This window comes from Amblyomma americanum, chromosome 7, assembly GCF_052857255.1.
Source record: "Amblyomma americanum isolate KBUSLIRL-KWMA chromosome 7, ASM5285725v1, whole genome shotgun sequence".
NCBI classification, from domain to species: Eukaryota; Metazoa; Arthropoda; class Arachnida; order Ixodida; family Ixodidae; genus Amblyomma; species Amblyomma americanum.
Genome location: NC_135503.1, coordinates 7,406,554 through 7,419,050, shown reverse-complemented (window position 1 = coordinate 7,419,050; position 12,497 = coordinate 7,406,554). Strand labels below are relative to the sequence as shown.

At 46.6% G+C, this 12,497-nt stretch overlaps 2 protein-coding genes across 3 annotated transcripts in view; both read left to right on the top strand.

The window, feature by feature from the left end:
• The first annotated feature begins 534 nt into the window (after positions 1 to 534).
• Positions 535 to 10,643, top strand: Sesn (Sestrin). 2 transcript variants are annotated; one of them, XM_077630959.1, is made up of 7 exons: positions 535 to 898; positions 4,116 to 4,277; positions 5,158 to 5,346; positions 5,728 to 5,913; positions 6,453 to 6,808; positions 7,582 to 7,807; positions 8,151 to 10,643. In XM_077630959.1, the coding sequence occupies exons 1-7, from the start codon at positions 821 to 823 to the stop codon at positions 8,235 to 8,237; spliced, it is 1,284 nt and encodes a 427-aa protein (XP_077487085.1). In that variant the 5' UTR covers positions 535 to 820; the 3' UTR covers positions 8,238 to 10,643. The 2 variants fall into 2 exon arrangements, with proteins under 2 accessions (XP_077487085.1, XP_077487086.1); XM_077630960.1 differs by lacking the exon at positions 5,158 to 5,346 and having other exon boundaries at positions 536 to 898.
• Positions 10,644 to 11,203: 560 nt separating this feature from the next.
• Positions 11,204 to 12,497, top strand: part of LOC144098369 (major facilitator superfamily domain-containing protein 6-like) — a 37,249-nt gene continuing 35,955 nt past the window's right edge. The window contains exon 1 of the mRNA XM_077630958.1: positions 11,204 to 11,590. Within this exon, the coding sequence (XP_077487084.1) occupies positions 11,586 to 11,590 (5 nt within the window). The 5' untranslated portion in view covers positions 11,204 to 11,585. The remainder of the gene's footprint in view (positions 11,591 to 12,497) is intronic.

Genomic DNA, 12,497 nt, shown 5'->3' with positions numbered 1-12,497 from the left:
AACAAAGTGTACTACCTAAAAGGGGATATCGTCAGGAGTCGAGAGGAATTATACTCTCGTAATTTGATCTCGCATGCTTGTATCATCGAGTTGCGCATCATTCTGCGAGAAATACTAGAATTAATTTGCATCTACGCTTCAGGAGGTAAGTCAGCAGTTTTGAACTTTAGTGAATAGTATCCCATATACATTCGATATGGTGAAGCCTTCGCAAAAAAAAAAGAATGCACAGACAGCAGGAAGCGAAAAAATAGAGAGAGCACATGTTTATGCTGCTTTGATTGCGCAGAAGAGCGAAACAGGCAAGAGTCCAGTCTTCAGTGCATCCGCAACTTCACTCCGTTCCCACTTGCTGCCGCTCCGTTCAAAACGAGGACGTAGAGCAAAGCACTCCCCTAACGCGTCGCCATAGCAACGGTGGCCAGATGGCGCTAGCGTCGCAGCTTTTTCTCTCTCCTGGTGGCCGCTCATTGGTCGGCTGGGCATCTCCTGATTTTCAGCTGTTTACTAGTCCAGCTGATAGGGCCGTTCGTTCATTATTGAGAATGACAGCCTAGGTGGTAGCTCGTATGCGTGTGTGAGTGCGTGCTGTCGTGCGGCTCGCTTCTGGAGCTCTGTTTCTGTAGGATTTCAAGGGACGCTCTTAGGATGACGGACGCGTGATCTCGCGACGACGGACTTTTGCGGTGGATGTGTGAGTGAGTGCGTGGTGACACAGGGTATACTCCGGCGGCGTCTTCTCCGTTCTTCTAGTCGTGCGCTTGCGCCGAGGGAAGACCTCGCAGGATCACAAAAGCATCGCGTGGATCTTAGGGGGCCCATGATTCTGCCCTGCCGTAACAACAGTCCACTGCACGATACTTCGAATCATACCATGGGCCAAATGGGAATCAGAAACGTGAGTACTGGTTCTGCTCGACGCTCGGTAGCGGTGAAGCTACTCGCCGGTGCCGGCGGCCGGGAAGGAGGCCAAGCCGCCGGCCGGTCTCTTTGTCTCGCTGGTTCGACCCAAGCACTGTGCTAACTTCTCTGAGCACGTAAGGGCGGCTTGCATCTGATACCATGCACTTGTCAAAGGCGAAATACCGTTTATTTTCTTGCTGCGTTTCCGGAAAAAAAATCGTCTGCTTCGCTTGTTTCCATTGTCTAGCCCTGCCCTTTCGTTTCCCTGTCCGCTGCTTCCGCGTCAAGCCGATCCTCATTTTGTGAGCCGTTAACCTCGTAGCCGTACTTACTTCGAGGGAGTTCAGAAACGTTTGGTTCGGCTTCTTTCGTTCCCTTCCTAGTACGTGGCCTCCTGTCATCGCTGAGCGTCAACCGGCGTCGCTCGCCGAGACCGGCTTCGAAAGGAGGGGAGGGCGCTGGGCACGTTGCCCGTGGGCCGTCAGAAGGGTGCCGGAGTATGCCGGGATGTTCGGACATCCAGCCCGAGGGATCGAGCTGCTGCGAGTTTCTGCATGTTCGGGCATGTTATTTCGACCGGTTCGGGATGCTCCTCCGGCCCGGCTGACGAAATGCGCCGCCGAGGTTGCCAGCTCTTTCCCGTGCTGCTCGTGGCGCGTGCAAAATGCTGCAGATCGTCTTTTTCGTGTGAAATGGATCCAAGACGGCTACATTCTAGGGGTGCTAGTTTTTTTTTTTACTTCGTTCGTTCTACAAAGAAGGGAGTTGACATCGCGGGCCGGGGATGCGGCTTTTGTTCCGCCTCTTGTTCGCGGTCCTCGACCGACCCGGCAGGCGACTTTCCTCCAGTGCTATCGTAGTGCGAAATCTCTGTGCCGCCCGTGTGGGGTGGCCCGGGTTGGTGCCGGATTCTCGCTTTTATCGTCGTTATTATATCATCCCAAGTTCTTTTCGCCGGCTCCCTGCGGCACCGCGGCTATTGTGCGCCGCTCTTTGAATTCAGGTTTTTCTCTCGCCAGCCTTGCGCACCAGCCATAGCAACAGCGGCTCCCGGCTCGCCATTGGCCGCCGTGGCGGCGCGCTTGTCGCGGCGGCGTTGCACCGCATTACGCTTTGATGGCTTGCTTTTTGGCTAGATGCTATACTGGCTATACTCCGCACGCACTTTGCGTGCCCGGATTCATTTCTGCCGATGTTTTGCCTCCTAAACTTAATGATTTCTTTTTGGCTTCGAAGGGAACTGTGTAGTCGCTTTAAATTAGTTCACGACACCGGAATCCTGCAGTCGTTTTGGTTGTTTAATCGAAATATACATCACGTTCGGCTTAAAACGGGCGTCTCGCATGACGAAGCTGTCATTCCGTCTGTGCACGGACGGCTATCGTGGCTTTTGCCGGCGGCTGACATAACCGACCATGCTTCTTGACTGCGATGGTTGCTCTAGTGGTTTTTTCGCTTTACTGAAAGGCTGTACTTTTTTGTGACGAAATAAAAAAAAATATTAGAGGTTTGCCGATTCGGATTATCGCGTTGTTCGAACTTTGTCATTGCATCTAATTAAACTTTGTTTACTGGTGTGGCCTTGTGGATATACCCGTGCGTGCATTTCAATGTTCGCAGCTTTTTTGTGTGTCTCGCTAATGGAAGAGCTCTCCGTGCGCCAAGCCGTTGCCCCGGAGTAGCAGAGCATCATTTAACATCGTTAGCAGGCCCCTTCCACGACCACGTTTTTCGCTGCAAACTCCGCATGTTTGTAAGCGACGGCCATGCGATCTGGCAGCATCAGTGATCTAATGCACATTTTGTGTGGTAAACGCATCAGATTAAAATGATACAATGTCCCTGCAAATTTCGCTACATTTCTGCCTATTGCGGAGGGCAACCAGAAATCTTACAGCAGGCTTCGTATGAGTCAGGTGAGGGGATCTCACGTTGAAGGTGTCTAGTGAATATTCAAGTGCACCTGACACAAGGACAGCGTGCTGAATCCCGTGGAGTTGTGTCTGCAGGCTACAGTCGGGAATCGATCGTAGTACGTAATGCGCTTGTAAAGCACCAACCAGGAATTTGGCCAGTTGATTGACACTGCTGTATTGTTTCCAGCCTCGAAAGCAGGACGCTGCAGCGTGAGCGTGCATGAAAAAAAAAAAAATACAGCACGCACTGTTGTACAGACTGGTTGTTGTTAGGTTGCTCATTATTCCAACTGAGCGGCAGTCAGATGGGCACATCAGAACTTTTTTTCCGGTATGGTGACCGCGGCTAGTGCAGCACAGGGCTAGTTGAAGGTCATTGGGAAAATCATCTGTCCTACAATGGATGAAAGCAGAGCTGATGATACTGGCCACTGTTCCACTCTCTTTCGGCAGTGGCTTTAAACTAGCGTTTAGGCACCTGGCGCGACACGTTTGTCGTTTACTATTTTTAGATCCAGTGCTTGGTGCCTCCATCAACATTTTACACCGCTAAAATGCAATTCCTGTGGTAAAGCTGCCATTGTGTTGAAACTTTTTTTTTTTTATCATTTACACCCACTTTGGCATATTGTCAAGAGGAAAGTTGCTCACAGTAGTGTTGTCATAGGAATTTTTCTACTGCCACAACCTGATTAAGCGATTTTTGTTTGTCATGCTGTTTTTGAATAAGTGGCCAGTGTGGTGACATTTTGCAAGAAAAAAAAACAGGAAAATAATTATGTTCAGAAATCATTTGTGGGTGTAAGTCTCTTTTTGTGGGAAACAAGATAAAAAAACGTTTGCTGGTCCAGCTTTGATGCCAACTTTTTGTGGAGAAATTTTGATGTGCACAGAGCTGGGCTGGGGCTTCGAGAAATTTACTTGATATAGTTTTGTGATGGAATGTTAGGAATACATTGGAAAGTTCGATCTGTTCCAAGGAAGGCCTCATCTAAAAATGTGCAACTAGCTTTGTACTGGCTCAACAAATACAGCATTGTCAAATTCTGTTGATGGTGAGATGCACTCAAGACTAGGCAAGCTTTCTCCTTATGCTGGCATGACTCATCAGTGCTTTTTCACCAGGGGTTGTGCATGGGTGCAGTGAAATGTTTACAATAAGCTAAATTTACTATTATGCTAGCGACTGGACGTCTAGATGCTATGTGTGGCACTTCATGCAGCAGGCAGCATTGTTGTCTCTGGTGCTGATCTCTAACTGTAGGCTGCTGGTCTACTTTTTTTTCATCTTTTCAGACACAAGTGCTGTTTATTGATGCACTCTGCCAAAGCAGCCACTTGGACCTTCTCATGGGCTACCACTCGGCCTACCAGGGTCCATTTCTGAAGACTCAGAACTTCATCCTGAAGAGTGACGGGCCACTCCCATATGACCAAAGACATTACATTGCAATCATGGTAAGCAAAAATTATGCGTACCCTTGTCCATTAAGGGGTCATGACATGGTCGACCAACAAATCTAGCCATGATGTTGCTAGCCATGACGTTATTATGCATATTTTAAAAAGAAGTAGCGCTCTACGCGCACATTGAGGTAGAAATTGTAATTTGGAGTTAACAGCTCTAAGCCCCTCCCCCCTGGCAGCGATGGCCATTTTGAAGCAGCCTGATTAACGTCATCTGCAGCTGCTGCAAAACTGGGTGTGTGCGCTACTCAAGTCCTGCCAGTGGCACATTGTGAAGCCCCAGCCAGGCAGAAGCTGCACAGAAAAGGAAAGGACACGCGTCTTTGTTGCCTTTATTCCCCTCATACACCCCCACCCCCCCTTCTAACAAATCACTCCCCAAGCCTGAACAAAGAACAACTCCCTCCTCTATGCTCATTACCTGCAGTTCAGTTGATCAGTCGACTGTTAGTCTATCTTTCACGAACTGTAAGCGTGCCAGTGTTGCCAGACTTCCACATTGTTTAGGACAACTTTTAAAACAAATTACTCGCTGCACCAAATGAGCTCATATTTTGTCAAGTTTTTCCGAGATGTATACTGAGCAACATGCAATAAACAGCTTGAGTCTGAAAAACGGTGTCATGACCCCTTTAACTGGCTGGCCTTCATAACTAATTGCAGGTGGAAGGGAATCTGGAAGGGATGAAACACGCAAAAGCGAAGCAGAATAGACATCCTCATGCATGCACATGCAAATCTAAAGTTCACGCCAGCTATTCAGGCAGGCCGGCAGCTAGACCTGGGAGTTCTTTTAAGATTTTTTTTTTTTCACTCCCTGATGCTGGAAGCTTGAGTTCCCATTAATAGAATTTTTTTTAATAACTTACAGGCTGCAGCAAGGCACAACTGCAGCTACTTGGTGAACATGCAGCGGGAAGCATTCCTGTCCCCGGATGTTGCAGGCGACAAATCGTGGCTGCAGGGGCTGCACTGCATTCCGAAGAAGTTGAGGGACCTAGACGAGATAAACAAGATCCTTGCTCACCGCCCTTGGCTAATCACAAAAGAGCACATAGAGGTATGCTAATGTTGGCTCTTTACTACTTGCATGGTGTAGGCTATCCGGACAATGTTATCCCCACTGAATGTACCTGTCCTTGAACTGCGTTGTGCTGTGAAAACTTAGCACTGTGCAAAAATTGCTGAGGTGGCATATTTCACAAGGCTTCGATATACATTGCAGTAACTAAAAAGTGTGTGTAGAGCACTTCATGTCATCAAGTATTAATTCTCGTCCCACAAATTTGTTTCCTAAGGCTTTCAACTTTTATTCAAGATGCCAGCTTGCACAGCAGAACATTTGCAGTATTATGAAGCTGTTATATATAAACTTTGTACATGATTCTTTGTGCCTTGCTAAGTGTGTGCATTCTTTTTTTTTTTTTTTCACTTTCTGCAGAGGTTAACCAAAGGAAAGAACAACTGGTCCTTATCGGAGGTAGTGCAGGCCATCGTGATCCTTGCCCACTTCCACGCGCTGTCCAGTTTTGTGTTTGGTTGTGGCATCAATGCTGACATGGAGGAGGAGACAAATGGAACGGCTGTCTACAGTGCCAATGGCGACTCTGGGGGGCCAGGCATGAAGGTGTGTGTGCAAGCTTGCAAGGCGTATGCTGTTACTGGAGGGCATTTATTTGGCCGTATGTGGGTTTTGGCTGAGATGTCTTACCATGTTAAAAAGCAGCCATGGTGTCTGCTACTGTGCAGTTTTTCAATACATTGCTATCTCTAGGAATTTTGCATCCCCCTTCACTTGGAGCAACTTTTTGTCCTGAGAAAACTTGAGTACTTAACACTTATTTCAACCAATGCTGCAAACATGGAAAACAGTTGCAGGGATTATTCGGTATGACTGAATGGGAGTACAGTAACCAAAACTAACAAAGATAACATGCATGGGGTCTGTGGCAGACCTTTCGTTTCATCCATTGTACTAGTGCTCAGTCGGACCAAATCTGACATTAAAGTACCATTTAGCTTGCAATCCTCTTTACTGTCAGCGGGGACATTGTCCACATCATAAGTACGAGTTGTGGCATACGCGAGTAAGCTTGCCTTGCATTCAAATGTGTCAAGGGAATGTAATCAAAGTGTCGCATTTTCCTTTTCCCACTCTTTGTACAGAATGGGCAAACCACTGTAGAGACCCTCATGCAGAAGATGAAGAGCATATCTGAACAACGATCCAATGAGCCGACGCTAGAAGAGCGGGCACGCTGCTTCCAAACTGAGTGCAACGGTGGGGAGCTCCCAGCAGCAAGGCGCAGTGTTCCCCGGAGCGACCTGTCTCACTTTGTCACAGATGCCGACTTTGGCTACCAGGACTTTGCTAGGAGGGAGGTGTCGGAAATCCCAACATTCCGGATACAAGACTACTCCTGGGAGGACCATGGCTACTCCTTGGTCAACCGGCTATACAATGACGTTGGAGAGCTCCTCAATGAGAAATTCAAAGTGGCCTACAACCTTACATACTACACGTGAGTGGCCCTTCGAACTGTCTAACCTCCTCCTTGCCCCATCCCTTGCTTATTAATGCTGCCTTGTTTGCGACCGTGTTGGTACTTCTGAGCAATTATGAACTAAATGTAATTGAAGAAACTCCTTAACAAGTGAGATTGATTCCAACACCATTTTTGGCCACATAAGTGCCTACCATGAGGTGAAAACTTGCACCTTGTGTTTATTATGTGGAACTTGAGATGTGAGCAAGCCCGCAGACCCCTCAGTGAAGTGTGTGGGATGCTTATGTATTGGATTGTAGCTGGTAGTTTTTCTTTAGGAGTGGTCAGCCACTTGCTGTATATGCTCCTGCTTGAAAGTTAAGTGCTGGAGCTGCTTGTATAAATTAGGGGTAAACATCCAAGCTGCTTGATGATGCCTGATTTAATGAAACAAGTTCACAAACATGCTGCAATAAGTCAACTTTTATTTAATTAAACTAAAATAGGACTGATAATTTGTTGAAATTATGCAGAGTTAATTACTAAATCATTTTTAGTATGCTTCACCTTGACAGGATGAAAGCATTGTTCCAAATAAACTGGCTGTTTGAATTGAGAATTCGCTCATACCTCACTGTATCGGTGACCTGATCACACGTTGACTCTGAACCTTGTCAGTGTATTGAGTTAATGACTGAACATTGTTATTGAACATATAGGCTGTGCAACTGGCTGCCTTCTGAAGATTGTTCGTTTGCTTAGCAGTGCTTTCGGGTTAACCTTCTCCCTGTTACGTTTTGTGTGTGCAGAATGGGGAGCAAAACAAATGTGGATACCTCCATGTTCCGGAGAGCTGTCTGGAACTACATCCAGTGCATCTACGGCATCAGGCATGATGACTACGATTACCGGGAGGTTAATGAGCTCTTGGACAGGGACCTGAAAGAGTACATCAAAGCTGTGTGCTGCTACCCTGATCGCATGACCAAAGAGGACTACGACAACGTCATGAGGGAGTTCAAGTACTCGGAGAAGGTAAATGTCTCGTGTATCTTTTCATAGTATCCTTCACAAATGGAAGTCGGTTCATCTCTGTATGTACTGCCTTTCCTTGCAGTGCAGTAAGCAAAAAAAATAGTTGAACAAAGGTTCCGTGGAAGTGACTGCCATAATAAATGCAGATTCAGTCATTTTGGGCATGCTTATTTCAGCATTGGCATCATTTCTTGTAGAGGTGTGTTCAACAAACTTCCTATGTTTTGGTTTCTAATAAGCACACGGCTTAGAAAGGTCAAGTGAACTCTATGCAGTTTCGTTACCTACAGTTCTTGCTTTGTTGCTCTACCTGTTCTGAACACTGTTCTATTTTCCTTTGCAGGTGCATGTAACAATCATGATCCTGGAGGCACGCATGCAAGCAGAACTCCTCTATGCACTGCGGGCGCTGATGAGGTACATGACGTGACTCGTCTGACAACAGGCGGCCAAAATGGGACTCCCAATGTATTCTCTCTGCGTGCGTGCGCACTGTCTCGAGGAACCCTAACCCCACCTTCCCACCCTAAAGTGAGGCGGCCGGACCCCTCCAAAATGGGGAAGACTCACTGTTCTACTACTGTGCGACCGTTGCTGCTGTCTTCGTCTCCTAGGGAACTTTAGAAGAAGAGTTGAGACCCACCGTTTCTTCAATCCTCCTCTGCTGCTGTACGACTGGTGGTGCAATGTCGTCGTCTTCATCAGAACGAACCAATGTGCACCCTTTCATATGTTTTCATGTACTGCTGTACTCCGCTCTTTTTTTTGTGTGTGTGCGTGCATACTCTCGGCCCCGCCCAGGAACTTTTCTGTGAACACATACACATTTTTTTTCCACGGTTTGTTTTTATCATTTCTCAGCAAACTGTGAGCGCCACTGTTGCTGTCATGTGGCAAGCAAGAAGTGGTGTATGCAGATCATTTCCTAATTTATTTGTTCTTTCTTAAGTGTGGGACGGGGCGGGGGTTTTGTGGAAGTTCAAAGTTAAAAAAAAGGATGGTTAAATACTCCTCCTGTTGTGTTGCTTTTTCTTCTCCTTACAATTTTTTTTGTGCATTACTGAAAATGCTGTTTTTAGTTCTTCCTTGTGTTAGGTACGTAGGTTTTTTGATTTACTGCTACATACTTGCTAAGAACATACCTCTGTCAGAATGGCTGTTTTCCTTTTTATACTTCAGGTGTTTCTTGAGTTAGTTTTAATATTTCCCAAAAATACATCCACGTTTCTTTTATACGTTTAATACACTTTTGTTTATCAGGTTTGTCATTCAAGGATATATCCTGGAAAAGTAGGAATGGTGTGGGTTGTTCCACAGTATATATATTTTTTAACTTCCACAAATGTCTTAAGAAACGTGCTGTAGTTCGTCATTTCAACGAAGTGGCGATAGGCCAAATTTGTGTACCTTACTTGAAAGCATGGAACCATGTTTGCTGCCTCCATTCCTTTACCATCATTCTTTTCTGAATGCATTGGTGGCATGTAAACGCAGCGGAATGCAGATTATGGTGGAGTTCTGAGCCAGTTTTTTTTTAGCTGAGGATGGCATTTGGCTGATTTATATTGGATGTCTTCATCCATGTCAGAGTTCAAGGTTTTCACTGCAAATGTTTTCATTTAAGTGAAGACATTGCCGAATTGCAGCTATGAGAAGCACAGACAGCACACTGTTTGCACGCTTGGTGGTAGCTCTCGCCCATGTTTTTCTTATCGTTACGTTTATAGCTCGCACTACCTGCAGCGCAAAAACTTTTTCTTTCCTGGCGACAGAACTCTCCCCATCGGATGTTCCGCAGCCACTGGTTTCGCTCCATTGGCAATTGAATGCCAATTGCTGTCGCAAGGCACTAGATACTTTTCAGGGCAGTTGGGAGGAAGACTTGAGAGCATCTGCCTTTCGCTATTACGTTGGCCCCTTCGATCTGTTATCGATATGGAAATATATGGTTTTTAATCTGCTGCATGCCTCCAGCATGGGACGTCGTGTCTACTTAGCTTTAACTGACTTTCTCGATGTGCGTGACTGATTGGTGTGTTATTGCAGGAGAGGCCCACCGCAATCTAGTTGATATGCAATTCTGTCTGTGAAGCTCCCCGTTGTCTTAGAAGCTGGTGCAGCACAGTAGGAACTCTTGTCGGGATGTTGTTTACTGTATAGCCTCACCCTAGCAATGTTTGAATATGCTGCCTCTGGCAGTAAACTGCCTTTATGCTTGCTTGAATGACGCCTCCTTGTTACAGGCACTTCTCTGCCAGGTACCTAAGTGAGCCTTAGTCCTCTACTTCAGTTGTTGCATGATGTGTGGTCAGTGGTATTGGTTTAAATATCTTCGATAGCTTGGTTACATATAGGCAGTCAAACATTTAATTGGCTTTTAAAAGTGCGTGGTGTTACACTGCTAATGAACTGTGGGACCTTTGAAACCTATTGCATTCCTTCTGTTGTCTAAAACAAGAAAAAGCAAGCTTGCAATCTGCAACTGTGCAAATGCTGTTGTATTTCTTCGAACTGCTGTGCTCATGCTGTGATAAGATTGCGGAATACTTCCTCCCACCTCACGTGAAAGCTACATGGATGCGGATACCAGTTAAGTTCTTAATTTAACCAGCTTTTTTTTGTCTAGTCCCGACTGTGATCTCCACTTTTGACGACCGCTGCTGCGCGTGCGGGCATCTTATCAAGAGATGAAAGCTGTCTGAAAAGTTTGTATATTTTGTTAGCAATTAAATGGTCGCCCTCTGCGCCATCTCAGAGATCTGGAGCTCCTTTTTTATTGTGTGCAGATCGATGAACACGGTTTTATAGGTGACAATAAATTGCGTTTACAAGCCTACTGCTCCCTTGCCTTTCTGTTCACTTTTGCACAGGTGGAACCTCGTGTGGCTTTAATGGGCCTAGTTCTGCCAACATGGAGACGCCGTTAAAGGTCATCATGCTGTTGTAAATTTCCCACTTGGGAGTCGCTAGCAGCGCGTGCAGGGAAAGGTTCAAAGCCTGGTGCTTCTAAGCAGGATGAAGTGTTCTGTATTTGAGACTACTAGTTTACATGGTAGCCGGATAAATAACGTAAAAAAAAAACCTATGCCATTCAAAGCACGGCACATATTCTCGTAATCGGGCTCCACATTCAGAAAATTTGCCAGTACCTAACATCTAATATCGCATTTGAACGTACGTGCACTTCGTGATTATTTAGATAATTGGTCCGGTCAACTGATGTCGGGTTGGTACTTTTTGCGTGACAGTTCAAGAAATTCTTTGGTCATTCAGAATTTGTGTTGCTCGGGTAAGTTTTCAATCGATAGGGACATTGAGGCGAACAAGGGAACTAGAGCTTTCAGCAGGTGGAGTCGCAGACACGTCGCTCGAACGAACCGCCAGTAGTGTGTTGCATGTGCTGCCATCTAGAAGAAAGCGCCACTTCTGCGCAAAGTTTAATACCGACACCGATGAATGACCGGCGTAAGTTCTACGATACAGAAGCGAGAACAGCGAGCGGGAACTCCATTTAGCAGTTATTGTTCCTTGTGCAAAGCTACGGTTGGTCAAACATTCACGTAGTATTCAGAGCGATTACATCAGCAAGCGCGTCGACGACATTCACGCGCGGTCGATAGATCCAGCATGGAAGCGCTACCGGCGCCCGGTGTTTCGGTACCTCTGGTATTTGGAAATTCGGTTCCAGCTGCAATCACAAACTCTTCGTGCTGGAGTTTGAACTGTTCTTGATTGTGTGCACAGAAATCAGCATGAGAAAAGGCTTGCGGATCCACTCATGAGGTAAGCGTGCCGGTAGAGTTGGTGCCGTAACTAGGCCTTCCGCTCTTCCACGGACGCACAAGATCGCGTATTGCGATTAACAGCGGTGCGTTCGTTGGTAAGTATGTCACCTTTACCGTTCAGTCATAAGCGAATAGTCTGCTGTGGATGATGATACATAAGCGCGTAGAAAAGAAGTGCCAGCTGGCACAGTCACATTGCTGTCCGTTGCCGCTGTTGATCGCTGGCTCCACCTATGTATAACTTCACCCGCATAGTTTCTTCGTCGTCTGTCTGGGCTACCGCTAGATGTCGCGATGGCCCCGTTTTCCGCGCGGAGAGGAGGAGGAAACTGCTGAACACTTGATACTTTTACCGTTAAGCACACTAACTGGGACGCGCTCCGCAAATTTATACAAGCGCAGTCAACACAGGCCCCCTTCGACCTAGACACCTGGATTATTCAGCTGCAAAAAGACTTAGGAGAGCAGAAAGTTGGGCGAGTTGGTTGAAATGCATACTGAAAACACACAAACGGATGGAAGAAGGAGGCGTAAGAACGGTACGAAAAACAAGAAAAACAAATGAATGCAACATCAAACACAAAGCCCCGTTCGTTACCTGTGCCAGGGGGGTTGTGTACAGATTGCCGTTGTCGTGTGGCGCTCTATACATCGGCCAAACTGGACGATGCGTCAACGAGAGATTAGGAGAGCACCGAAGATTGCTTGGGGGAGATTCTCTTGATAACCTCCCTAAACATTGCCGCACGTGCATTACAAACGACAAGGAGCAACTCACGACAGGGAGCAACTCACGCGGGAGCTCATGGAAGCCTTTCATATGCGCATCAGTGGCGATAAGTGCATTAGTCAGACTTCCGTCCGCTTCTCTGATAGGGAGTATCTGTTCCTAACCAAATCATTGA

Coding starts and splice junctions, on each gene's coding strand:
- Sesn (XM_077630959.1), top strand. CDS start 821: ATGATTCTGCCCTGCCGTAACAACAGTCCACTGCACGATACTTCGAAT. Junction 899..4,115: donor GCCAAATGGGAATCAGAAAC/GTGAGTACTGGT, acceptor TCATCTTTTCAG/ACACAAGTGCTGTTTATTGA. Junction 5,914..6,452: donor CTGGGGGGCCAGGCATGAAG/GTGTGTGTGCAA, acceptor CTCTTTGTACAG/AATGGGCAAACCACTGTAGA.